The 27803-nt window shown below is 54.7% G+C and overlaps 1 protein-coding gene across 2 annotated transcripts; it reads right to left on the reverse strand.

The window, feature by feature from the left end:
* Positions 1 to 1136: 1136 nt before the first annotated feature.
* LOC128804746 (cullin-9-like) lies at positions 1137 to 26436 on the reverse strand. Of its 2 annotated transcripts, XM_053972865.1 has the most exons (42): positions 26366 to 26436; positions 25991 to 26052; positions 24314 to 24937; positions 23371 to 23525; positions 22431 to 22964; positions 19589 to 19736; positions 18397 to 18587; positions 17544 to 17916; positions 17117 to 17318; positions 16671 to 16878; positions 16378 to 16571; positions 16050 to 16267; positions 15673 to 15904; positions 15170 to 15275; positions 14634 to 14861; positions 14380 to 14470; positions 14141 to 14312; positions 13858 to 13963; positions 13594 to 13689; positions 13331 to 13506; positions 12704 to 12837; positions 12448 to 12624; positions 12075 to 12190; positions 11468 to 11650; positions 10980 to 11137; positions 10459 to 10669; positions 10195 to 10360; positions 9927 to 10072; positions 9630 to 9747; positions 9014 to 9210; positions 8671 to 8930; positions 8230 to 8593; positions 7792 to 7932; positions 6063 to 6227; positions 5802 to 5965; positions 5573 to 5666; positions 5308 to 5382; positions 4692 to 4802; positions 3278 to 3395; positions 2801 to 2934; positions 2518 to 2609; positions 1137 to 2140 (listed from the first exon to the last, which is right to left on the reverse strand). In XM_053972865.1, exons 3-42 carry the CDS (start codon positions 24921 to 24923, stop codon positions 1951 to 1953), a joined length of 7554 nt encoding a protein of 2517 aa, XP_053828840.1. In that variant the 5' UTR covers positions 24924 to 24937; positions 25991 to 26052; positions 26366 to 26436; the 3' UTR covers positions 1137 to 1950. The 2 variants fall into 2 exon arrangements, with proteins under 2 accessions (XP_053828840.1, XP_053828839.1); XM_053972864.1 differs by lacking the exons at positions 25991 to 26052; positions 26366 to 26436 and adding an exon at positions 25383 to 25893.
* Positions 26437 to 27803: the final 1367 nt, after the last annotated feature.

Here is a 27803-nt window from a genome sequence, read left to right on the forward strand (position 1 = left end):
GTCAGTACTCTCAGGTACACCCCATATAGTACAGAATCACAGAAGGAGCATTGTTGGAAAGGACCACAGTGGGTCACCTGGTCCAACCTCCTCCTCAAGGAGTGTGGTCCTAGAGCATGTGGTACAGGAATGACAATTGAAGAAGCCCTTCTTGTTGTCCTTGACTCCTTGGCCAGTGTCAGGTAGGTAGTTTGACTGGCACACCACAAACTGTCCTGTCAAACCCTAACACAGGTGTCCTACAGGCTCAAGGAGGACAGAAATCTCCCACAGAGCAGGAGAACAAGGTTTGATCATGATGTTTAGTACAAACACTCAATGAGAGCAGAGATTCACAATCCTGATTCTTTGGGTTTTAAGCAGACATCCAGGAGACAGTGAATGAGGAACTGCAGGTGTGAGTCTCCACGTAAGCAGCTTTGGCATCTACAATGTTCTGCTCCATCCCCAACAACCTGGGAAATTCAGGTTGCTCCTGCAAGGAGCCCTGAGGAGAGGGCCCAGAGAGGTGTCACAGGGAACCCATTGCCACATAGGGGGAGCAGGGTTGCGATTTCCACCATGACAGACTCAGCAGGACTAGGAGCTACCAGCTGCAGGGAAGTGGAAAAATCAGTTTTCCCTCATGGTCTGTCTGGCAGTTGCTCCCTGTCTAGCATCCCATAAGAATCCCACATCCCTTCCAGATGATATTCAAGGCCTAAGAGCCCTGTATCTCCAAAACAATCCCCAAATCACCCCTCAAGCCCTGATAGCAGTCTCACATATGCCTTTTGCTGGGCACCAGATGTTACCACCTCTACCAACATGCAGGCATCCTGTCTTGCACCTGGTCCCAGAAACACCAGCCTCACTACTCTGTATGACCTGGTCCCCTGCCCTCTTTCCCATTGCTCCCCACACCCTCTCACTGTTCCCTGAACTGCCTAGGAAGGAAAAGCCATTTTGCAGGGCAGACTGTGTGGTCTGCGTGAGGATTCCAAACCCAACTCATTTGTGATTTCTAATTAATTTCACAAATAATTAATTTCACAAGTAACTTCTGGGATAAGCACATCCTGGTCACATCCTCACTTGACGATATCCTGCTGTTCCTCCACTCCCCTGTTCCCTACAGACAACAAGAAGGCTTGTGCTGGAAGAAAACTGTTTATTTTTTTAAACAGAACCTTTATTCAACCCTTGTTCCTCAGGGTGGTGTTTCTTTTTTTTTGTTTTGTTTTTTTTTTGTTTTTTTTTTCAAAGATACAGATTATCTGAACAACCTCTGCATATATATATATATGTATATATGTATATAAAATATATGTGTGTGCATATATTTATAACTTAAACAATCCTGCAAACTTGTGTCACTCGTAGTAGCCCTTCCTGCTTCATAACAGAGAAGAAAACTCCAACAAAGGGCAAAAATGCAGCTCCTCTCAACCCAAGGAACCAAACCACATCTATCTGTGACTGGAGAGAATCCCACCAGCTCCAGCTGGGAGACTTTGAGTGTAAATGCATCTTTTTACAGCATTTCTAGACACTGGCCATTGCTAGACAGTGCTGTGCTGGGACATGTGCCACCCTCCCCTGTGCTCAGTCCTTGGGGACAGCACACCAAGGACAAGGAGCAGCCCTTTAACAGGTGGCAAGTGGTCCTCACTCTGCAGGTGGGCTTTCTAACTCAATTAAATACCTATAGGCAGAACTGGAGACAAGGGAAAAAGGCAAGGAGATGTCTTTCTGAGAAAGGTGGCCACAGTAACATAGACCAGCTGCCCAGAGCATGTTCCTGCATATGCAAGAGTCACTGAGCAAGAAACCTCCCAGAGGAAATGTTTTGCTCCATCTGAGAGCTCCTCCCTGCCTTTGAGGAAAAACAGTAACACAGTAACAAACTGGTTGAGACAAAGTAGAGGCAGAGGTCCATGGTGGCAGGCTAGGTGACAGAACACTCTAGTGTTAGCTACGATAGCTATCATTATCATCAAAGTAAGAATCACAATCTGAATTATTATCAATCATAAAGTTGTCTTCATCAAGGTCATCATCGTCATCATAGTCTTCCTGCCACTGTGGATCATACTCCTCATCTTCAACCTCCTTACCTTCATCTGTGTTGGGGGAGTCACACAGGATGATACGTTTTTGCCTGTTGAGGAGCAGAGCATAAAAGCAGAGACTGCTGTGAGCATCAGCCACGACCCAGCCCCACAACACCCTACTGTCATTGTCTCAGCATCCCCAGCCAAAGAAACTCAGGAGAGTCCAGGGAGAGCAACTTCCATAACTTAGTCTGCCAGTGATGGAGCTTTCTTTATCATAGCTGCATACAAGCAGAGGTTTTGCTCATTTCCCTACACCACCACATCACTTAAGTTGCTACCTCAAACCACAAAACAGGACACAAGTAATCAGTGTTTGTCATTCACTCTTTTGTATGGCGGTGAGCACGGGAGAAAACTCTGCTCACCTGCTTTTTGTCTGCACTCACTCACCTTCCTCTGTTGCCCCACTAAGAAAACTCACCCTGTACATGCAAGGGCTGAAGCAGGCACATTTGCAAGTTTCAACTTTCTCTGAACAACATCACCTGAAGTCTGGAGCCCAACATGGAAATCCTGTTAGCAGGAAAGAACAGACAAAAGAGACAGAAACAGTATGTAATTTGGGGTGTATTTTGTGCTGCAACCCCCTGCCATGCACACACACAATCCTGAGTTTATGCCCTCAGCTGATCAAGCCCTTTAGTTTGCCCACAGTCAAATTAGACCACAGCAAGACAAGCCACGAACAGCCGTGTGGCCTTCACCTGTGTGGAGTGCCAGAGAATTGCAAAGAGACGCTCCTTGATCTGCCGCACCAATTCCAAACCCGCACAGAAGTGCTCTGCTTTCAGAAGCTGAAGAGAAGTGGCCAGGTCCTGGTACTGCAGCAGGGTTTCCTCTGCAATTCAAGGCCAACAAAGTCATGCTGCATCCCACACTCTTGAGCAGAGACCAAGTCCTTAGCTCTGAGTGTGAAGCCAGCCATAGCTACTTAGATCTCCTGTGCAAATGCATCCCTCTTTCAGAACAGAACATGTTGCTCAATACTGCATTAGTCTCCAGTGGCAGCCAAACTGCTCCAGTGGACTTTCTCAGAAATGACATCAAGAAGGCAAGGACTGGACTGGGAGAAGTGAGACCAGCTGGGTGTTGGTATATATGCTATCGCCCCACTAGAGCTGCTGCCCTTTGACTACAGCTGGAAATGTTAGTCACAACTGCAAAGAGGCCACAGGACTTACCCAGAAGGATCTGCAGAGCATTAGTGAGCAGCTCCAGGCTCTCAGTCTGCTGTTCCACAATATCCATGCTCTCGGTGTCCTGGTTATAGTAGCTGTACACACAGGAGTAGGCCAGCACCTGGAAAAGTACAGATCACGTTGCTAAGCACCCTCCTTCAGCTTCAGAGTGGGCAAGAAGGGAGCAGTATCAAACCCTTCCAGACCTCATTATTATCAGTGGCCTCTGGCCTGTGGCCATAGCCCAATGACCCATTGTGACAAGAGACAGCAGTGCCAGGCTAACTCAAGCTACTGGCAGGATTGGAAATGAATGTGCAATTATTTTATATCGAAGTCTAAAGTAACTGATTTTTCCCACCTGAAAACCATCACAAGAACACAGACTGTAAATGCATAACAAGTGTGACTGACCAGCGGGCAGAGTCAAACCCATCAGCACACGGGACTAGGCAATGCTGGGCAGCCCAGGCTGAACAACAAAGAGAATGGAGCCCAAAGGGAAGCAGGCATGGTGCTGTACAGCACCAAGAGCCCACAACAAAGGCATTTCAACAAGTGGCCAACTCTAGTTATAAATGAATGACCCCTAAAGCCATATAGGCACCCAGTAGGGAATGAGATCACTGTTTCCATTTAAAGAAATGGGCCAGAAAATTCAGAAGCAGCAACAACAAGCAACAATGATATGTACTCCAGAAAACTAAGGGGCTACCACACTGAGAAGACAAAATAGGGTCAGGCACCCTTGTCTCACATGCCTCTCTCAAAATCAAGCCTACCTGCAAAACCAGGGTGTATATGCAAAGTCAGTACTGCAAAGACAATTCCCACCTCCTTCCAAGACAATTCCCACTTCCTGCCGATGTTTCAGGACAGAGCAGGCGTTACAGACCTAAGGTGTCACAGGCTTACTGCACACACACAGTGGCTGCACCACAAATCCTTTTTGATGTGGCTATGAGGACATGCAGTGGGTAACTCATGGCTTCCAAAATATCTATAGTTCATGAAATGAAGTTAAGAAAAAAATCATAACACGAGCATCAAGAGGAACTTCCTGACTGTAACACACCATCAGGAGAGCTTTCAAAGTGCCTTCACTGGGGCACTTCTAATAGGAATGGACCAAACCCAGTGGATGAAAACCCTAAATATTGACCTTGTCTTTATTCCATGGTGTCAACTTGATCCAAACTGAGCTCCAAATGACCTGACTGTAAAGAACACTGCAAACAGAGCTCAACTCAGACTCAAAGCAGGGAAGGGCAGACATGAGTTTTTCCCCTGTCCTGATGTTACTCCTCCCCTCAAGCTTTCTCTATCTCCTCTTGTTTGGAGAAGAACAAGGTTGGTGTCTCCTCACATCAGCAGAATTAAGTCTAAACCTCAGCAAGACTATATTATCCAGCCTTACCTTCCGTGCCTGTTCTAGCACTTTGCAGGCATCAAGAACAAAGGTCAAGTTCCTAATTTTTGGCATCTCTCTGATGGAAGAAATGCTATTCCTCAGACTTACAGCAAATTCCTGCAAAAACCAAAGGAGGGGGGAAAAAAAGTCAATGTCACTGTCAAGCTCCACAAGACTGAAAAAAAAACACCTTCCACACAAATACTTGCTAAGCATTCTGAAGTGCCATCCCAGAAGATGCAGGGAGCAGAAGAGCATTTAATGCATCCAACTATGTAATTTCTACTGTGCCATCACTTCAACCTATTACAGCACCTCAGCTCTGAGCAGAGCTCAGCCTTCAGTCACCATTGCTTCCAACTTCTGCACCACTCTGAGCCCCTCAATACCACAAGTCAGGTGCTCAGTTTCCACAACAGACTGGACAGAAGAAAGCAGCCAAGGACTACTCCTTAATGTCAGAGCCAGGGCAAAATGATCATCCAGTGATCCCAGTCTGGATGTGAAGCCTGCTTCTAAGCAGAGAAGACACTGACACAAAAGTGTCACTGAAACAAGAAAGTGCCCTGCTCACCAGGGCTGAGCAGCAGTCAGCATCTGCAAAGGAAGGAGGAGGCCTTACCCTTGCGTGGTGATGAAAGGTGCATCTCTCATTGTAATCCTGGAAACGCTTCTCCTGCCAAGCTGCTTTACTCACCTGAAAGGAAAGGTACAGGAACTTGTAGCAATTTCCCTCGAGTAGCAGGGCTACTTGGAAATGCCAGTATTACAGGCAAATTGACAAAGTCCAAAGTAAAGGGCCCAAGTGGAGATCCTTACCATCTCTGAGAGGCTATAGGGGCCTCTGAACATAAGCATGAACCAAGAAGATACAGCAAACCACTCACCATAGCAGAGCAGTTGTAATAATCCTTGTGATTCGGCCTCCAGGGCTTGAGGCAGCGCCAGCAGAAACCGTGATTACACTTTGCACATGTCATACTGCAGAAGGACAATGGGAATTGCTCAGTCCTGACAGCCACTGGCAGACAGTTGCTGACAGTGCTCTCCTACACCACAGCCAGGGACTGTGCCACCCAGTCACAAACACAGTAGCAAACAAAATTGTATACTCACTGCAGGCACCCCTCATTTTTCTCTATCTGAGCCTGGCAGTTTGGGCAGTGCTTTGAAATGAGCTTAGCCAGATGTTTGCTTTGGGCTTCACTTGTCATTCCCTCATAGTATCCATCATCATCCACCCACCGAGACATGTGGCTGCAGCTGGCAGGATAATGGGCCTGAGAGAGAGGAAAACACAATCATTCAACTATATAAAAGCAGAAGGGTGGGTGCCAAACCTAAGAGAGTACAGCCTGTGATCCAGCTCAGCCTCACCTCTGGGAAGTTGCAGTTGAAGCAGGATATCCAGGAACATTTGGAACAGGCTGCTCCATAACCAAGTCCATCCTTAAGAAGGATCTGATCACAGCCCTGAGGGTTGGTGCACCATGTCAGGTTGGAGCAGCACTCAACATAGCGTCTAAGGAGGGCTTTTTCATACTGTAATGAGAAGCCAGGAAAGAGATCTAAATCTGAGAAGCTGCACGGTTAGGCCTTAAAAGTAGTGTCTGGTGCTCTGGGCTATGCATCTCACCAAACAGCTGCACACAACAAAACAGCACTCAGTCAGTTTACCCTTTCATTCCCTTTGTGTTCATTTTTCTATCCCCCCATGTCATATCTGGAAGCATTTCATAGACTTGCTGAGGTTGGAAGGCATTTCTGGAAAGAAAACCTTGTTCAACCTCTCCAGCTTAAAGCAGGATTGCTCAGGACTGTGTCCAGTTGGATTTTGAATATACCCAACCACAGAGACTACAAACGTCTCCCCCCAAACTGGTACCATGTCTCACTACCCTCACTATTGGAAAGAAATCCCCAACCCCAACAAACAGTTCTCTTATGTTTAAATATAATTCCAGCATTAGATCTTCATACAATAATCTAGTTATTTTGAGCCCAGGATTGGATCAGAGACCTCCACAGATTATTGTAACCCAAAATATTCTATGACTGTATGTGTGACTCTGCATCAGACATTAACATTCCAGCCACGCCACTTACTGATCAAAAGGAAAACATAACTTTTCAGTGAGAGCATCAGAGCAACTTGTTAAAATTAGCTGCTATTTATGTCAATCTGCAATAATTATTTCTTTTTATAAAACAGTCACAGCAACAGGCTACTAAATCCTGCTTTCAGACAGGTGTGACTAGGGGATTTGCAAAGGCAGTAAGGACTAACTGTCCAGATATATGCACTAATTCTCCAAGCACTTCCTATTAAAAAAAAAAAAGACAAAAGATATAACTGTCAAAGAATAGAGCAGTGGAAAAGAGACTGTTCTTCCTAGCAGTTAACAAAAAGAGTCTGTCATTTGACGGCTACAGCTCTGCCATTAGGTGCAGAGGGCATTCAGCCCTAGAAACTAAAAAAAAAAAACAGAAAAAGTAGCTTCTGCTTTAGAACAAGCATCTACTGCTGTAGCCTGATGACCAAGCACTAAGGTAAGCAGAGCTCAGAAAGCCTGGTTTAGATACGTCTGCAGACTCACACAGACTTACAGTGAAGATTAAGTCTGATGTGATGTGGTAATTCCTGCCATCTTCACAAAAACCTGAACTGCTCAAAACCAGAGACCAATGGAAGAGAAAGGACATAGGGGTCACTGATGCAGCAGTAAAATGAAATTGCTCATGTTTTCATTTGGCCTTGATGATTTATTATTATTATTATATTGCTTCCAGCATACCAGTAGAGGATACTTGTCATGAGCTGCTACCATGGCTGTCATCTAGTCCTGAACTAATGATGTCCCTGAAATGTTGCTTGCTAGAGATACATTCAGAGGAAATACCACTGTGCTCTTTCATTGATGTTATACTTTCCTGAACAGCTGGTATTGACCATAATCAGAGAAAACAGACAAGATCTGGCTGGCCACCATTATCACGCTGCCAGTTTTGGAAAGAGGAAGGGGGAAAGCAGCAACAAAATCATCTGATAGTGCTGACCAAAATGCAAGAGAGCTTGGACACCCAGCAGCCACCCCTCCTGCTTCACCTTGGCTATAATCTCCTCAGAAGACACGATGGAGTAGATGAAGGCTGTGGTCGGCTGAGCACGGCACTCGGATATGGGACAGGTGCAGTTGACAACCATGTTCTGCTCAATGCGAGTTGTGAGATATTCCCTCCAACAGGGCTGTCAGGGCACAAGAGGAGAGATCAGACCTAAGCGGGGCCGTGTGACCCTGGAAGCCCTCCCCACCCAGCAGAGGGTGCACAAAACCCCACAGATCACAGGTAAGTAGGCCAAAGCACAAAAGTGGGAACAGACAAACCAGGGAGTGAAGGATCATAAAAAAGTGAGCTGAGAAAAGAGAATGCATAAGCTCTGAAAAATCCCCTGATAACACCTTCAGACAAAGAACAGCTGCTCCAAGTAGACAGCAGCAATTGCCTGTCAAGTAGCAGGAACCAAAGGCCACAGGATCTTCACCTTGCAACAGTAGTGCATGCAGCAAAGGGTTGGTGGCTTCTCAGTGGGACACAGCTGGCTCACACAGACTGGGCAGTGGGTTCCAGGGCTTGGGGGAGGCTGGACATCCTGCACTTGTAGCCCTGAGGAGACGAGCAGGGCCTCACGGTTCTCCACATAACACTGGATCAGGAAATCCACATTCCACCTACAGTGCATGAGGAGGTGTTGAGCAACATCATCCGGTATGCTCAGAGTATCCTGGACCTGCTGTACTGTCTGGCTCATGAGCAACTTTGCCTCCTCTGGACTGAGCGTGTGTCCCATTGGCACCTGCAGCATTGCCATGAGATATTCCTCTGCCCTGTCTGTGCCAGGATTCCGCCTGACATGGAGAAATGTGCCATGTTCACACAGGGTGGAGATGCACACCCCTCCACACCTGGTGAGCATGCCCCCTACCAATGCAGGCTGTCTCTGCCGTCCTCCTCCAGAGATGCCTGAGCTGGCCTGCACTGGAAAGTCATCTGTGCTTGGCCACCAAGAGGTGTTGTGGATTCAGCAGAGATGTATTCCAAGACATGAGGCCTCCCCTCCTGGCGCCGGAGATAGCCCTGGTTCAGCAGGTGCAGGATGCAGGACAGCACGTCCACGCTGTGGCAGCAGAAGCTCAGGAACTGCACCCCTGGCCCCAACTCGCCCTTCTGACAGGCATCGATCACCTATGGCAGCAAGGGAGCCCCACTGCAGTGGCTGCAGCCCCCACGCAGCCCCTGTGCCCCCTCTGCCCGCGCCACCTCCGTACCCTGAACACCAGGTTGTCGATGTGCAGCTGCTTCTCCACCTTGAGGATGCGGGTGATGAGGCAGCACAGGACGTTCCTCTTCCTTTCCAGGGCGCTCACCTCAGCCCCCTCTGTCCGCAGGTACCTCTGCTGGGGCAGCAGCCTCAGCTGGCGGCCGGAGCTCTGGGCCAGGGCTGCCTGGTTCAGCCGCAGTGCACCTGGAGCCAGCCCCCAACCCAGGCTCAGCCAAGCCTCGAGCTGGGCCCTGAAGGAGCCCCAGGACACACGTGTGGCTGGGGGACCCAAGCTGGGCCTCCTGCGGCTGCCTGCACCACTGGCCTCCCCAGCCCTGTCCCCGACATGTGGCCCTAAGCCACAGCCACGCCCACGGCCCCTGGCCCCGGCCCAAGCCCATACAGAGACCCAGGCCCCATGCATGGCCCCGGGCCCCACCCCACCCATCACCCCCAGCCCTACACTGGCCTCAGGCCCCACCCTGACACACCCTGTGCCCCGAGCACCACCACATGGACCCAGCCCCTTCACCAGCCCTACGAGCTCCTGCAACCCCCTAAGCCCAGCACCCCCTCGGGGTTCAGGCCAGCTCCTCCCCTGGGTGCCCCAGCCCTGCACTCACCCCCTGGTGTGCAGCTCCCCACCAGGACACCCTGGCCGTGGGTCAGCGGTATCAGTGCTTGGTGCATCAGGTCAGCAGGGAGCCCTGTAGCCTGCAGCAGGGCCTCCACAGCCACCTCCTGCAGCACAGGGTTGGGAGGGCAGTGGCCAAGACTCACTGGCCACGGGCCCTGCCTAAGAATGGGATCCTGTGTCCCAAACACCACTGGAGACCCCACCAGAAGGAAAGGGAGGACACGGCCCTGCCATGCTCCAGTCTCCACTGCCTCCCTGGCCCCTCCGTGGCTCCAGCCCCTACCTGGGCGCTGTTGAAGCACAGCAGGATGTACATCTGCAGCGTGGACACGTGCAGAACGCAGTCTCCAAACTGCAGCTCGGCGTGGCCCAGCCACGTCCACTGCAGCCGACGGGGCTTCGTGCACTCCCAGCCCAGCTGGCTCTGGCCTGCCAGGGACAGTGTCAGTGCCAGGGACGGGGACCAGCCCTGTCAGGCACTCCCAGCCCACCACTACTTGTGGCTGAGCTGCCCTGGAGGGTCTGGGCACACCCCCGGCCACAGCACTCACTCTGCCGGCAGAAGTCAGCAAACTCATCCAGTGGGGAGCTCAGCACCGCCGGGAAAAACCGCCCAGGGTTATCCATGTAACACAGCGGGGAAACAGGCCAGCAGCGCGGGGACAGGGCCAGCACCTTCACCTCTGGCACGTCTGCCACTGCGGCTGTTCCCAGCACCTGGGCACAGGGGCACGAGGGCAGCTCAAGTCAGGCTCCGGGATCCCCGCAAGGAAAGCCGGCGGCCTCCGGCCTCCCCACGCCCCCATCCCTCTCACCTCCTCCAGACCCGTGTCCAGCTCCAGCAGCCGCTTATCCTGCTCCTGCAGCTGGAAGAGGCAGAACTGCCGCTGGAGCTCCTCCGACTCGGCCAAGTTGCTCAGCATATCTTGGGGAAAGCGGCTGGGGAAGCACAGCCCGATCTGCTCCACGATGCCTCCTTCCAGCCAAGATGGCCCTTGTGTCAGGAGCCGGTCCCCCAGGTAGTGCCTGCCATGGCCACCAGCTTCAGTCAGGGCTGGGCCCGAACCCTGTGGCCATCAGCCACCCACCAGGAGACAAACACAGGTCCGAGCCCGGCCTCATTCCATGGCACATGGGCCTGGCAGCACACACGTGTCCCCTCTCTGTCCCCAGCAGGGACTGTGATTCCACACACTGGCAGCACCCACAGACCCTCCGCACTCCATGATCCCGTAAAAGCAAAGCGGGAGCATCACTGCCACAGCAGGCCAAGCTCCCCCAGCACACCAGGCCACGCTGCACCAGGCCCCTGGTTCTGGAGACACAGCAGCCTCACCTGTAGAAGTGTTCAAAGGTGTGGGCAAACTCCAGGCCACTGAAGACAACAAAAGGCTCCAAGAACTGCTGCAGCCGCTCCAGAGGCCCTGTGCTGCCCACAGCACTGCGGAGCTCCTGGATCTGCATGTCAAGGTAGCGGGCAAACTGCTCACTCACCTGCAAGGGACAGGGCTGGCTGCAGACAGAACTCACCAGTGCCCACAGGGCCGGGATGGGGCAATGTCCCTGCAGGGAGCAGCTGGGAAACTCGGGCACTCCCAGGCAGGAGCCGAGGGTGCCCAGGCACCAGGCCAAGGCCGGAGTGTGCCAGGGCCGGGCCCACGCTGGGATGAGCAGCACGCACCTGAGCTGGGCACTGTCCAGGGTGCCAGGGCAGGGCTCTGTGGTTCAGGGGGAACAGGACACCACCCACCCAGAGCTTGCCCCAGTGCCGTGGGCCAGGGCAGCTCCCCAGCCCGTACCCAGGGCCACGCTCCCTCGACTCACGTGCAGAGCAGTCAGGAAGGAGAGCTGCAGCAAAGCCCCCGCAAAGCCCTGGCCCAGGGCCAGCACAAAGGCGGCCTGCTGCCCAAAGAGCTCCTCCGTGGCCCCGCGCAGGCGCTGGTACAGCCGGCAGTAGCGCTCCGCAAGGTCTGGTGCCTGCCCCGCCGCCTCCAGGAACCGCTGCACCTGTGGGAGCAGCGCGAGGGCTGAGCCTGCAGCAGGACGTGCCCCTCGGAACATCCCCAGCCCTGCCCTGCCAACACCAACTGCCTGGCTCCCTGGGACTCGGGGCCCTGGTGCTGCTGTGGAGCTGCCAAGGTGGGAGCGCCGCTCTGAGGGCTGGCCAGGGGCTGTGGGGGCACTACGGAAACACAGCAGCAGCCCAAGCAGGAAATAACAGCCCGACACCGGACCTGTCTCCTGGCCTGGCTGACAACTCGAGCCATGCCAGCGTGACAAGCACAGCAGGGCTGTCCCCACATCGCTCTGTGGAGGCCAGGTACAGCCCTGTGCCTTCCCCATGCTCCCAGGGTACTGCCAGACCCCACTCCCTGCTCCAGCCACCCAGGGAAGGTCCCACACCCCTCCCAGTCAGCCCTCCAAGCTCTACCTGCTGCTGCACCACACCACGCCAGCACTGCGAGATTCCCCACAGGCCTCTCGACTTCTCCACCACCGCCTTTGCAGTCTTGGCCGGCACCTCCTTGTTCTTCCCTTCCTTCCCACCTGCCAAGGGTCAACCTCAGGCTCAGTGTGGCTCCATGGGCAGGCCCCGCACACTGACCCACCACAGCAGGGCTGAGGGGATGCTGGAGAGGCACGGCCACTGCTGGGCATGACCACAAGCATGAGCATGACCTGAGCATGACCCGGCTCAGGAGCTTCTGTGCCATAGGATGCTCCCCAGAGGAGCCCCATGGCCACAGCCTGGCACTCTGGAGCAGCGCCCGCCCAGCCCCACGGCAGAGCAGCCCCTGGCTCACCAGCTGCTCTGGTCTCCTCTGGCTCCGGGCCACCGGGGTCCACGTGCACCAGGAGCTGGCTCAGGCGCCGCACGCAGGAAGCAAAGGCAGCCCTGCGTCCTGTGGCACGGCGGGGCAGCTCCACGCTCTCCAGGTACTCACTCAGCAGCCAGGCCAGGGGACTGACACCGTCAGCGTCTGCGAGGCCAACCAGACTCAGAGCCAGGTGCCTCTGCCTGGGGCACGGCACAGGTGGGTCCCGGAGAGCGCAGGGTACCTGGGCTGGTGATGCTCTGCACCAAGGGGTTCACCAGGGCCTCCCAGAACGTCCTGCCCAGTGCCTGGGCTGCCTCGTCGTCAGGAAGGAAGCGGTTGGCAAAGCCCTGCTCGTGCTGCAGCGCCCGGTTCAGTCTGCAACAGCAACCGGGCAGCACACGGTGCCAAGAGCTGGACAACTCCCATGGGAAAGCAGAACGCAGTGGTGGCTCCCTGCTCTGCCCTTTGCCAAGGCACCATGGCTTGCTAGCCCCACTAGCCCCCAGCAGCCAGGGAGGGCCCCTTGCTGTCTCTGGGGCCTGCCCCCAATGGCCCTTGGGGCCTCGCAGTGGGGGGCTGTGCAGTGCCTGTGGCCACGAGATCCTGCTGTCCCTGGCCAACCTCTGTCAGGTCGTGCCAGCCCTGGGGGGACTGGCATCCTGCTCTGGGGGGTTAGCCCAGCTTAAACCCAGATGATCCCAAGGTGGCCTGGCCAGGAAGCACCTCTGGTGGCCAGGAAGGAGGAGGGGCCCCTCCCATCCAGGTGGCACAGCAGCTGCTCCTTTCCCAGCCCTGCAGTCCCCAAACAGGCTGCCAGCCGTGTCCCCTCCTCGGGACACCAGGGGGGCACAGCCAGGACACAACTCACCTGCCAAAGAGCTGCAGCAGCCGCCCTCGGTCTCGGCAGATCTCCTGGCTCCAGGCATGAGCCCGAGCAGTGCAGGAGAGGAACGTCCGCCGGCACAGCTGCTCCTTGAAGATGGGCCAGAAGGTGGGCTTGGGACCCAGCACCTCGATGCCACGCACACGTGTGTCGATGCCACCCTACAGGACAGCAGGACCCTCAGTTCCTGGGGCACGGCCCCGATGCCCCACACTGCCCGCTCCCAGGCCCAGCCCCGGCTCCTCTACCTGCTGGCACCGCTTCACCCGGATCTGGATGACGGGCCAGAAGCGGGTCATGTTCTCCAGCAAGATCACTCTGCTGTCCGAGGGCAGGATGGTCACCTGCAGGGAGGCACTGAGCCCTCAGCGTGACAGGCAGCCCAAGGAGGCTCCCACAGCGCAGCTCCTGCCATTCCCACCTCCCCGAGGGCACCTCCCAGCGTCTCACTCCACAGCCAGACCTCCACCGGGCACAGCAAGGACCAGCCCGCCACTCCCACCGGGACTCACCGCATTGAGCTCCGTCCTGATCGTGGCAGGGCTGTCCCCGCCCAGCACCACGACCCTCGATGGCATATAGCTGGAGTCCTCGCTGGCCACCAGCATGCTCAGCTCCCTGCAGCACAGCAAACACGAGGCTGCCCAGCCATCCCTGCCTCCCTGCCCTAACCCCGACAGCACCACGCCCTGCCAGTCACATCCCGCTGGCCCCAGCACAGGGACACTGTGGCAAGGCTGGCACAGATCCCCAAAGCCCTCTCCTCCACACACAGCCCTGCCGGCCCAGCCCCACCTGATCACCACTCCACACTGCATGTGCACAGTGATGAAGTGGGAGCCGGTGCTGCCGTTCGACTCCCAATAGGTCCTGGGGTTCCTGTCCGTGAGCTTGCTGGCCTGGTGCGAGTTGGAAGAGACCTGCACCTTCTCCCAACACTTGTCCTCCTTCACCTCCATGCTGGAGCCTGTGGACAGAGCACAAGGAGCTTCCAGCCACCAAGCCTGGGCTCAACTCCCCCTGCCTCCACTCACCTTGGCACAGGTTGTGCAGGAAGACATCAAAGAAGGGGATGCTGATGGGCTGGTGGCTCCGGCGGTGCTCCTCAATCTGTCCCAGGACCAGCTGTGGGATGGGGCAAGGCTCTTACCAAGGGCCCCAGGTCCTCCTCCCCTCAGCCCCCACAGGGCTGTGCCAGGCGGAGAGCACAAGGCCGTCCCTCAGCAGCAGGGACAGACCGATGCCCCCAGACCCAAATCCCCAGGCAGCCGTGACTCCGCAGGCCCACCTGGATGCAGCCAGCCAAGATGCTGCTCGTCAGCTTCTTGTAGAGGCTGGCATACTTCTCACACTCTGTCACCAGGTCAAGCAGGGCCGGCGCCAATGACGGGACCGTGCTGTGCTTTTCCAGGGCTTTGGACAGAGCCTCGTGGGTGCCCACGTGGCACATCACCACCACACAGTCCTTGCTGGCACTGCCCAGGCGGTACAGGAAGCCAACGACCTCCTGCAGCACCTACTGAGACGCAGCCGTGAGCAGACGGGGCACTGCTGGCAACTCCCTGGGGCCCCCCAGCAGCCGGAGCTTCACCTCCATCCCCCTCATCCCAACCCCACCAGCACCCACCAGAGCCTGCCCAGGCACAGCCAGGCTGGGCACGTGGCCACCAGGACAGGGACATGGCCAGGACAGCCGCTCCCCACCTCTCCCAGCACCTCGGACACAAGGCCAGGCTGCCACCAGCAGGGCCCTGCTTGCCCAGCCTGGCTGAGGCACAGCCAGCACAGCCACCCTGCCTGCCGGGAGTCCCGGGGCCCCCTCACCTCCCAGCTGCTGCTGTGCGTGATCAGGAAGGACACACAGGGCTCCACACACTCATGCCAGGGCAGCACATCCTCCTGGTAACTGTCCAGGAACTTGTTCAGGATCCTGGGTGATGGAGGGGGCCTGCTCAGGCCGGGGCGCAGGGACAGCAGTGCTTACAGGCAGCCCTGCTTCCCTGCCCCACCTGGAAGGCACCTCCCAGGGACTGGGAACCAAGGCTCCCCTGGTACCTTGCACATTCCACCAGCACCCAGGCATGTCCTCTGCTGCCCCTGCATGTCCCCACCAGCACCCAGGCACAGCTGCTGTGGCCCCACGTGGCCCTGTGCCCCAAGACACACCAATCAGCACCTGCCTACGTGCTGGGGTGAGCCTGCCCCCAGTGAAGAACGCCCCCACCAGGACCCACAAACATGCCCTGTGTTGCTCCCCAACATGACCACCAGCACTCACACACCTGCTCAGGGGGTCCCAGACTCTCCCCCAGTCACCCTGCACCCACCTGAGGCTGCTCAGGCTCACAGCCTTCTCTGTCCCCAGCAGCTCCAAGCTGCGCAGCAACAGCCTGAAGCAGCTGCGGTCCTGCAGCAGCTGGGCCACCTGGCCAGAGGGAACAGGGCCTTCGCTGCAGAGCTGCCGTTCCAGGGCCACCACCACCTCCTTGGACAAGACGCCATCGTCCAGGCCACCCAGCAGCATCTGCACACCCTTCGGGTCCAACAGGACGTCTCTGCCTGCCATGACAAGGACACGTGAGCCCAGCCCAGGCACTCACTCGAGTGGCAGCAGCCCCTCAGGGTGCTCTGTCCTGTCGGGCCAGGCAGCCCTGCCCGTGGCACCCGCGGGGCCGTGGCACGGGCAGGGTGGGCAGCACGGTACCTGCTGCCTCCGGGCCCAGGGGCAGCCCGTGCTCTGCCAGGCGATTGATGGCGCTGAGGGCCAGCACTGCCTGGGGGCAGCCGCTGCTCTGCCCGGCCCTCCAGCAGCTCTGCAGCACCGCCAGGAGATCGCAGCTCGCCAGCTGCTCCGCCAGGCCCCGGTGCCCATCCATCAGCATGTTCACCACCAGCAAGCCGTTCTGCACCCCTGAGGAGCCCCTGCAGGGACACAGCCGTGTCACTCTCCTCCCCCAGGCACAGACAAGCCACCTGCCTGCCCTGCCTGTCCCTCCCCCCAACCTCAGCCGCTCTCCACACTCTGCCCCTACCCTGGGACCCTCTGCATGGTGCTCAGGGCAGCAGGGATGCTACTCAGCAGGCTGGCAGAGCCCTTGCTGGAGGCAGAGCCAATGCTGGCAAAGATCTCCCGCATCATCTGTGCATCGCCGTGGTTCCAGGGCAAGCACTTCCCTCCAGCACCTCCCGGCTCAGCGTCCGCAGCTCCCACCAGCACCTTCAGGGCCTGCGAGGACGAGAGCAGCGCACAGGGCAGCGGCCCCTCCACCACGTCCGGGGCAGCCCGCGCGCCCCTGCCCACCCCCGGCATCCCCCGGGCACTCACCGCCAGCCCGGCCTGCTGCACCAGGGCGGAGCAGCCGTGCTGCTGCATGCAGGCCAGCACGGCCCGCACGCCGCCCTCCGTGGCAAAGGGCACGCGCCACTCGTACCGGGCCAGCAGCACGGCCAGCAGCCGCAGCGTCACCGCCACCAGCGCCTTCTCTGCCACCTCCGTGCTCAGCAGCTCCACTGACACCTGCACCAGCTTCTCCCTGCATGCGACAGGACACCTCAGGCAGAGCCTCCTTGGGCCCTGCCAGCCACCTCCTTCCCGCCCACGCTGCAGCTGAGACAGCCCCGCCAATGAGCCTGCCTGGGACCAAGGGACGCAAAATCCACCTTTCCTCTCGCACATACCATCCTTCACACTCCCACTCCTCCAGATCCCCCACCCTGCCCACAGGGCCCTCCCCAGCCAGCAGGAGGAGTGTGCAGTACCCCAGCACTCACCCAGCACTCCCGGTGCCCAGCCCACCCTGGGCTGTGCCGACTTGCTGCTCCAGCTTGGGCTCCTCCTCCAGCATCTTCAGGATGTGCTTGAGCCCAGCTAAGCGCAGCCCCACCGCTGAGCTGCTGCTCTGGATCACGTCCACCACAGCTGCAACCTTGGCCAGCGAGCCGCTCTCACTCAGCCCCTTGGAGCTGCCCAGTGCTGGCCGGAGGGACAGAGGCGTCAGGGCAGCGGTGACACCTCCAGCAGCTCCCAGGGTGCCACACACCCACACACCCAGCACCCACAGGCACCCCCACTTCAGGCAGCCCTGGCTGTGTGGCCCCCATGCCCTGCCCAGAGCCTTCCCCTGTGGAGGCAGCAGTGCTCAGCAGTGCTGCTGCCAGCACTGCACCTCTGCCCCAGCTGTCCGTGGCAGGACATTACCTTGGCTCTGCTCCTCCGCCACCTCTGGCAAGAACAGCCCTTCCCTCTCCAAGAGCTCGCCGAACAGCTGGGAATCTGACTTCACTGCCACTTCACTGCGGCCTTGGGGCGGCCCTGGGGCTGCAGAAAGGTCTCCCTCCGCTGCCTTGGCCATCGTGCCTTCAGAACCGGTGCTCCTGTCACCCTCTGAGGACGCTGTGGTTCTCCCTCCACCATCCTGCTCTGCCCCTCTCCCGAGGAAGTGTCTGGCGTAGACACGGGAGCCGCGCAGGTCACGCAGAGAGCTGCCCTGGCACCGCTTCTCCAGGACCTGCAGCACCTTCTGGGCCAGCTCCGCAGGTACCGACAGACGCATCAGGGCTTCTTCATCCACCTGCGACAGCCACGCCCACGGGGGCAAGTTAATCTCGGGCTCGCCACGCAGCCCAGGCCCTTGTGGCGGCCACTGGCACAAGGGACAGAAAGGCTGCACCGCCAGAGCTGCCCAGGGCCGCTTCCCACTGCCACCCTCCCCTGCCTGTCCCCAGCCCAACTCCCACCAGCCCACACCTCCCCACGCGTGCTCACCACCCAACTGCAACTGGCAGAATGACCCCACGGCCTTGCCTCGCCTGCCCAAACCCTGCTGGACAGTCACTCTTCCTGTCAGGGGACACTGCCTTTCATCTCCACTCACTGCTCTGCTGGGCCAAGCTCTCCAAGCTTTTGCTGTCCCCACTCACCCTCCCATTTCTGCCCCGTTCAGGCTGTCCCTGCACAGCTCACACTTGCCATCTCCTCTCGGCCTGCTCCCTTCCCTAATGTTCCCTTTGCTCCTCCCTCCCATTTCCCTGCTGCAGGCACTGGCCCCTACCTGCTCTCCCTGGTGCTGCTGGATCAGACAGGTGATCTCTTTCTGCTCCTGTGCTTCCAGCTTCCTCACAAAGAAGAGCAGCTCCCACCATTCCGCACGGCTCAGTGTGTCTGCAGCCTTGGGCAGCCGCTGCCCCAGGTAAGGCAGGGAGTAAAGCCCCCCCAAGGGCTTGCACAGGAATGGCTGTGGAACTGCAGGGGAGCAGAGCAAGGAAGGGCACTGTCAACTCTGCCATCTCCCCCCTCCTCTGCTGCACACCCCACATTTCAGTTCATATTCTAAGTGGGATATGATGCCTGGAAAGAGTTATACACAGAAGTGAAACAGAGCTCCTGCTTCTCCCAAAATCAGAAAGACCATGAAAGGAGAAATCTAACTAAGTTTGTTTTAAGTTAGACACTGCAGCACACTGACATGAAGTTAAGCCTTTAAATACAAGAGGTAGAAGCCATTTAAGAAACCATCAAAAAGAATAGTTTCAACGTGTGCAATTAGCTGCTGATCTCATAAACATTCTCTCTTGCAGCTGGTAAATCCAAACCACTCTACACAAAAGATATTCTCGAAGACCACAGCTGTGATAAAAGAGTTACTTTAATAGGTTTCCCTGGCTAGAATCATGTCAGATGCTGAACAAGAAAGGGGTATCTGAAGTCTGGAATCTGCCTTTCATTTTCTCCCTGTACAAGGGCAATGTTAAATGATTCTAGGATACGCTGCAGATGTCTTACGAAAACAGTTCCTTAATACTTTAACACCTTGTTAAAAGCTTAACAGTCTGAGGTTAAACAAATTGTTGCTATGTTAATGCTTTAAAAAATCCTTATCACTTACTTAAGGGGACTTGAGTGCCCCCATACAGCTTCATCTCAGAGGAATTCCAAGTTCATGTTTTGGCAGTTCAGTGAGTTAATTCAAACACAAAGTTTTGACAGTTGGAGTTTAAATCAAATTTTACACTTTTTATATCATTACTTGCATTATACATCTTGACAGAAGTCTAGGGTTCAAAAATACTCCATTCAATCACAAGCCATGCAATTCCTTAACCAGCTTTACAAGGTCACACAAACTGATAGTGCTTTCTAAACCCAGCCTGCTACTTGCTGTGTGTTTGGACATATAAAGATCCCCACTCCTATCCCACAGGATAATCAGAAAGAGATGATATACACAGGCATCACAATCTCACCTGTGTCTACACTGAAGCTCTTTCTCACACTACATTCCTTTTCCTGAGCAGCAGGATCTTCCCACTGGTCCCCAAAGCCAATAATCTCCAGTACTGGAGATGCATGCCAACGTATCCAGTAGGTCTGACCCGTTGACTGCCGTAAAACCTAGAGGTGAAACAAATCCAGATCAAATCAGATCTGCTCACTTTTTCAATCCTCTTGGTACATTTGTCCTCCCATTTCCCAAAGAAGTAGAAGACTACACAATTTTTGTACAGATTTCAGCACACACATTGTCCAGTTCTGAGGCATACTATCTTTACTAACTTCTTGCCTTGGTTACACCTGGATCTTTATTTTTAAAGAAACACTAACTTTGCCTGCAACCACTACAGATCTCACTTAGTACAGCAGCAGAGGCATGAGTGCATCCAGTTAATCACACCTGTTCCAAAAGTGCCAAGCTGCAGGTGCCTTGGGAAAAGCAGACAAAGGACATAACCAACACTACCTCGAGGCAGATGAGCCTTATATAAAGTACCTCAAGGCACTTTTATAACCTTGGTCATTCATCAACCCTCTCAAACAGGTTTTGGGCTTTTGATAAGCATGTCTCAAAGGCAGCAATTGTTTCCTCTGCTTTGTCCGAGTTGCCTCTCAAAAATCAGAAGGACTTTTTATGGCTTCTCATACCATAGTGTTGCATTTAACCTTCTGAGTAGAAGGAGAACCCAGCAAACAGCAATTACAACATGTCAGTAGCTTTAAAAAACAGCGAAAAGCATATGGTTTGCCTGTTTCACTGAGCTCTTCTGGAGTTACACCAGTGCTATTATGAACCCATTGTGCTGGGCAGACAAGATGCTGACTGACTTTTGGAAAGCACTGTATGGAAGAAAGTTGAGTTAAACTACACACAACACCAAATAGTCTTCAAAGTATCTCTGACCTAAACTAGTTATATACCAAATGCCATCTCAAAGGAGTCATGGAAAGACAGGGCTCCAGGACCAGACACAACAGTGAAATTCTTTCTTTGGAGAGGCAAGGAAAGCAACAGAAATCAGAGCAACAAAGGAAAGATGAGACGAGGTAAGAGACAGAGCTGTGATGGACTGGCCCAATTGCCATTCAGATCTGGTTTTGTTAATAGTGTGAGCCTTACAAATAATTTATTGAAAATAAGCCTGAATGGAGCAACTGCAAATTCATTCAACCTAATTAAACAGAAAAATAGACAGAAGAGGGAACCCAAGGGATCAACAGGACAAAGGGAATGGAAGCTAACAGTACACCTTAGCTCAACATTGAAGCGAAAACCCTTTGAAATTTATGCCACTGGCAACAGGAGAAAAATATGAAAGGATCTTGGTGGTCGTTCCAAGTACCCAGTTCATTAAGAGTAAAAGCAAGTACAACTTTATAAGAAACAGATATCATAATTTTAGGGAAACACAGATATTATAAGGACAAAGAGAGAATCAGTATGAAATACATTTCCTTTGCAAGTTATCTTTACAGAGTGGATTATAAAAGAGGTTTATAAATCATTTAAAAATAAGATGCAAAGCAGTTATTCAGCTGAGGAGGCCTGAACAGAAACATCATCAATGCATGGACCAGAACTAGAAAAGCCTTTTAACTGAGGTACATGGAAGACAGGGAGGTGATTCCAGAAAACCAGGAGAGAGTCTTGCCTGGCTAACCTACTGGCCACCTATGATGGAGTGATTACATCAGTGACTGAGGGTAGAGCTATGGCTGCCACCTTTCTAGACTTCTGTAAGGCCTTTGACAGCAATCACACAACATCCTTCTCTTCAAATTGGAGAGATATGGATTCAACAAATGGACTATTTTGTTAATGAGGAATTGGTTGAATGGTCATATTCAGAGGTCAACAGCTCAATGTCCAGCTGGAGGTTAGTGACAAGTGGTGCCCCTCAGGGGTCTGTATGGGGACCTATACCATTTGATATCTTCAGTGACAACAGTGAGATTGGCTGCACTCTCAGCAGGTTTGCTGACAACATCAAGATGAGCAATGCAGTTGACATGCCTGATGGATGGGATGGCATCCAAATGGACCTGGATGAACTCAAGAAGTGGGAACCTCGTGAGGTTCAACAAGGCCAAGTGCAAGGTCCTGGACCTGGGTTGTGGCAAAGCCCAGTACCAAACCAGGTTGGAGGACAAAGGGATTGAAAGCAGCCCTATGAAGGACTTAGCACAACTGGTGGATAAAAAGCTGGACATGACCTGGTAACGTGCACTCAGGGCCAAAGAGCCAACTATATCCTGGGCTGCATCAGAAGCAGTGTGGCCAGCAGGTGAAGGGAGGTGATTCTGCCCCTCTGCCCTGCTCTGGTGAGACCCCACCTGGAGAACTGCATCCAGCTCTGAAGACTTCAGTACAAGGCATGGACCTGTTGGAGCAGGTAAAGAGGAAGGCCACAAAAACAGTAAGAGAGATGGAACACCTCTGCTATGAGGAAGCGCTGAGAGAATTGGGGTTGTTCAACCCAGAGAAGAGAAGGCTCCAGGGAAACCTTACAGTGACCTCTCAAGTACTTAGAGGGGGCTTGTAAGAAAGATGGGGAGAGGCTTTTTAGTACAGCCTGTTTTAGAGGCTAAGAAATCTTAGTGGCACAACCCATACAAAATCAGACTAGCCTTCCATGCAACCCACCCCTCCAGCTCTGAAAGGTGAATATTTTGCTAGGACAGATGCAGACAGTGATACACATTATGCCACGCCTATTGTCCAATTTCCTGCACATAAAAGTATCATTAGGAATTCATCCGTCAACCCGGTCACTCCCTTCTGCCATTCCAGCCAGAAGTCTCCCCATGACCTACCTGCACTGTGTGCATGTTATTTGTGCTCTGGAGAAACTTGCCTTCCTCCCCAGCTCTAGCGTCACCGCAGTCCTCCAGCAAGCGCACACGCATACCACGCACCAGGTTCGCCCGCAAGTACTCGGTGTAGTCACTGCTGTCTGCGAAGTCTGATGCAGTCAGGAAGGTACAGCCCTGCTTTTTGTGAGGACCAGGATTTGAAGGCAGCACAGGCTTCTGGACAGCAGTGCTGGCCGGGGTCTTGTGCTGGAAGATGGAGCGGACAGGGCGAGGCTGCAGGTCCCGTTGGGGGAGCGGCTCTGCCTTGTGCCTGTGGCTCCAGCCCATCACGTGCACCAGCTCCGAGATGAGGTTTGCCATGGCCATGCTGAACTCAAACTCCTGCTTCACACAGCTCCTCTCCTCAGGGATAGGGCTGGGCACAGCACAGCCCTGCTGCTCCTCTCCCTGCTCCACGCCACTGCTCAGCTTGTCCAGGAGAGAAGTCACACACAGGTAGTGCTTCACCAGCACAAACAGCTGCTTCCCAGGGATCTGCAACAAGCACAGCTCTCACACTCTGACCTAAACTAGTTACTGACTCACTGACTGACTCACACTCAGCCTGCAGATCACCTCTAGCCCCCAGCTCTCTCTGAGCCACCAGCTCATTCCCAGTCAGGCTCCCGTGAGAGCTCCAGACCGGCTGGCAGCAGCAGAGACCTCTCAGCCCACCCTCCCCTCCCTGCTCACAGACCAGGCTCTCCAGGTGCCTCTGCACCACCCCCAGCCTCTCACCAGGCCCAGGTCCTGTGCCAGCTCTCCCACAGCCAGTCTTGCCCACCTGCCCACCTTCAACTCCCCTCTTGTCCCAGCAAGTTGCCAGCCCTGGCCCCCACTCCCACCCCTCCTGGCCCCTCATGCCCCGCAGGTCCAGGGCTGGTGGCGGGTCTGTCGCTACCTGCGGGAGGTGAATCCCCTCGAAGGACATGCAGTGCTCTGCAGAGGACATGATCTCAGCAAACAGCTCCAGCAAGGTGCAGCGACTGTCAAAGTCCATGTGCTGCTCAATGCCATCCTGCTGGCTCAGGGACAGCAGCACATAGGCCCAGATTCCTGCAACAACATCAAAAACTCTTCAGGCCCCAGAAAGACAACCCTCACCCCACCCTCCCTGCGAGAGACAGAGCTGCAGGGAAGGAACAGCTTTGCTGCTCAGTGTCACCTGATCCACGTTCTATCCCTTCCTCTGGAGTGGCAACATTTTGCTCCACGGTGTACTTTTTCTACCCCTAAAGCTGTGAGATTCTCACAAAGCAGCAACTCCAAATAACTGATTCCAGAACAGGGTCCCAGGGAAGAAAGGAAGTCAGGTTTTAACCTGAATCAGCCCCTCATCTGCCCCACTGCAGAGCTGCATGAACTCAGGCACTAGGACAGGGAAAGCCACATCTCCTGTGGGATACACCACAACCAGCAACCTTCCAGGTGAACCCAAGTCTCATCATGCACTTTCAAGCCATGGCAGCTCCTCTTAAATGAGGACTAGCCTCTATCCAGGGCCTGAGGAAAGGCTCCCTGCCAAGAATAGGCCAGAGACTTTCCAACTGATAGCTTGAAGCAGAGTCACCCCACACTCTGCCAATCTCTTTGGCCTAAGTCCTCCAAAGAGTTAATCAGCATCCCAGCTCAGAAACCTGGCAGGGGAAAGAGTTTCTAACGCCAAGAGCAGTCCAGACAACTGCAACCATGGAAGTCTGGAAGATCCAGACTGATTCTTCCCCTTTTGCCAAGAAGTCCTGAGACAGGCTGCTTCCCAGGCATCTGACCCCTCCCAAAGGCCTGGCACCCCTCAGCTGCCCAGCAACCCCTCCTCAGTGGCACTGAGCAGGAGCAGCCCTCACCTGCATCATGTGCACCCAGAGCGCGCAGCATCTCGCCGGCGCTGCGGCGGATCTGCTTCTCCCTGTGGCACAGCATCGTCGTCAGCAGGTCCAGGGCTCCCGCCTCCCTGAAGGCGCCCGCCAGGGAGCCGATGCTGGCGTAGGCGCCCAGCACGTGCACCGTGCTCAGGATGGAGCACTGGGGTGTCCCGGCCTCGGCCACCTGGCGCTCGGCTCGCTGCACCAGGCTCCTGACATCGGCCTTCATCTCCAGCAGCGAGGCTTCGTCCAGCGAGGCTTCGTCCAGCGAGGCGTCTGTGGCCAACGGACCGGGCGCCTTCTCCTCTTTCAGCCGCGGCCCTTCCGGCCTCCTCTGGCCCAGCAGCGCCGGGCAGCTGGCACAGACCTCTTCTGCAGACATCCACATGGAGATGTTCTCTGCCTTGGTCTCTCCAGAGGAGGCACTGCTGCCGCCCGCTGCTCTCTCTTCCAAGCTAACAACGCTCCACCGGACCAGGTATTCCGGCCGGTCGTCGTGGCCTCGCCGCTGCCGGAGCAGCTTCTCTGGGTGGGCCTGCAGTTTGGGCCCCAGCTGCACAAGCAGGGTGCCATTGTGCTTCTCATTCACCATGGCAGCAGATGTGTCTGCAGAGACAGAGGGGAAGCAGGGTCAAGCTTTTATTCCTGAGCTGCATGCTGGGGAAAATATGAGCTAGCACTGACAGTAGAGGTGGTCGTGGCACAGCTTTTGATCCTGAGATCCTACACCCAGAATAAAGCTTTGAAGGAAAACCCACTTTGCAGAGGCTCACATTCCCCTTCCAAGAAAATAAGGCAGTTTTTCATTAAAAAAAAATGTTCCAAGCATTACTGGCACACATAGAAGGAGGTTCTCCTCAAAAAGAAAACTAACACAAAACATGAAGGCAAAATAGGGCCCTTTATAAGACAGCAAATAATGACGAGAGATTTTAGTCCTGTTTGCATCCCTGCCACTGTCCACAACATGACTCTTACAAGTTGCTGCTTTTGCACTCCTGTCTTCCCTCTTCCTATTTATCATTTATAATTGTTTAGAGTGTGAGTTTACCTAGAGCTCATGGTACTCTCACCGTGTACAACAACCTTCACATCACCAGGCCCTGAAGAAAATAATGAGCAGTTTCTCAGATCTAGTTCATACACATCAAATCAGACTCACTACCTGAAAGTCTCTCAGTATTTCTTCCTTGCCCTCTTCTCAGAATTCTTTGCCTTTACAATGTTTCATCAATGGACAAATTCCACAGAACTAAAAGATTTCTACTCTCTGTTACCTGACAGTTCTGCATCTTGGGACCATAAAGAAGACAAGTGCTTCTCTGCTTTCATCCGTGCAAAAAGCAGCATGGAAATAATTTGCTGTCCAAGACTGAGTGCCAGCAATCAGCAAGCCAGCTGCAGACAAAACCAGGGACTGAGTTCACAAAGGCTTCCAGATCAGGCTGACAGGAAGGAGCTCCGCCAGGTGGAAGTGGGAAATGCTCCTACCACTTACACACACTGGCAAGAGAAGCAGTGAAGCAAGATAGCAGAGAAACAGTCAATCCATGTTTAACCAAAGAAGATACTAGCCAAAAAAGACTATGATAGGCACATTAAAAATATTTTCCAGGTGCAAAGAGAAGCAGCCTCAACTCCCAAGACATTCATACCTACCTTCGATTGTGGTACCTTCCTTGGAATTTGCAGCATGCCAGATGGGAATCTTCTTGCAGCCTCTGTAATAAAAAGACCAAGTTATTCTCCTGTGCTTTGTAACAGTCTTTAGATAGGACACCACAAGCCAAAGAATTGTTTTCCTTAAATGAGTTTGTACAGCGCACACACACACAGAGGACAGCTCGCACCGACGTTCCTCGGTCCTGGCGCTGCGGAACACACGGGCTTTCCTCCGGGCCGTCCCGGACACCCCGGCAAGCCGCGCCCCTATGCCGGGCCCTCCGCTCACCGCTGTCCCGGTGCCCTCGAAGCCACGGCGAGCCGGGCAGGGTACAGCCGGGCCCAGCCCCGGTACGCGGGGAGCCAACTCACCCCCGATGCGGGAAGAAGGAAGCGGCCTTTGAGGCGCCGGTCCGACCCTGCCCAAGCCCCCGGAGCGGCCCCGGCCGGAGGTGCAGAGCGGCCCCGGCGCCACCGGGAGGCGCCGGAAGCAGCGCGCAGCTTCCGCGGCCCCTACGGGAGGCGGCGAGGGACATGGGAATGGCGGGAGGTGCGTGTCCCCGTCGTCCCTCGGAATCCCAGAATGGGTCAGGTTGGAAGAGACCACTGTGGGTCATCTGCTCCAACCTCTCTGCTCAAGCAGGGTCATCGCAGAGCACATGGCACAGGATAGTGTCCAAGTGGCAACATCTCTGGGCAATCTGTCCCAGTGCTCGGGCACTGCACAGGGAACTTCTTCCTCATCTTCAGGTGAAGCTTCCTGAGCTTCAGTTCCTGCCCCATTGTCCCATTGCCTCTTGACCCATGGCCCGGCCCCGCCGAGCAGAGCCTGGTCCATGCTCTGGCCCCTCCCTGCAGGCACTGACAGACATCGATGAGGTTCCTCTCAGTGTCTCTTCTCCAGGCTGAGCAGGCCCAGCTCCCTCAGCCTCTCCTCAGAACTGAGGTGCTCCAGTCCCTTCATCATCTTTGTCACCCTCTGCTGGACCCACTCCAGGAGCTCCATGTCTCTCTTGTGCTGAGGATCCCAGAACTGGACATGGCACTCCAGACTGGCCTCACCAGGGCTGATAGAGAAGCAGGATCATCTCCCTTGACCTGCTGGCAATGCAGTTCCTAATGCACCCCAGGATTCCATTGGGAATGTGCCACAAGAGCACTGCTGGCTGCCCAACAGGGTCCCTCAGGACAGCTCATGGCTCCCAAAGGGGTTCCAGGCCTGAGCTGGTACCCGAGCCGGTCTGTGGCCATGGGTCACAAAGCTGCTGTTCCCCCACACCAGTAACAGTGATGAGCAGTGGAAAAAGATGAAAGATTGGAATATCTTCTGATTCCCCTGGCTAATGTTAGAAACGAGAACAAATGGAAGTTGCAAGCTGAAGAAGGCATCTGCTAGAGTGAGCTGCTTTTTGGTAAGGTGGTAATGTTGTGCTGTGTGTTGGTTCCATTTCTCTGGTGATTAATTGTAGCAGGATGGGTGGCAGGAAAGCTAAAAGCATGTCATGTCAGCACTAATATTATTACTGGAAATGCACCATTAATCAAGAATTACAGTGCAGCAATGTCAGGCCTCTGGCCCTGGGTGGTTCCAGCCCTGCACCCACCCTCCATCCACCCTGTTGGCTTCAGTGACAGCTGCGCTGGCTCCTGGTAGGTTTGGGGCTCTGAGACTGCCCTGTTCTCAGTGTTGCTGGAGAGCCAGTTGAAGCCAGCTGCACACAAGTTTGGCCTGTTTCCAGCTCTTTTCCAGCTCTGGTGTCACACTGATCTGAAATGGCCATATCGTAAAATCTAAATTCTTATCCTTTGC

The sequence above is a fragment of the Vidua macroura genome, chromosome 3 (genome assembly GCF_024509145.1).
Source record: "Vidua macroura isolate BioBank_ID:100142 chromosome 3, ASM2450914v1, whole genome shotgun sequence".
NCBI classification, from domain to species: Eukaryota; Metazoa; Chordata; class Aves; order Passeriformes; family Viduidae; genus Vidua; species Vidua macroura.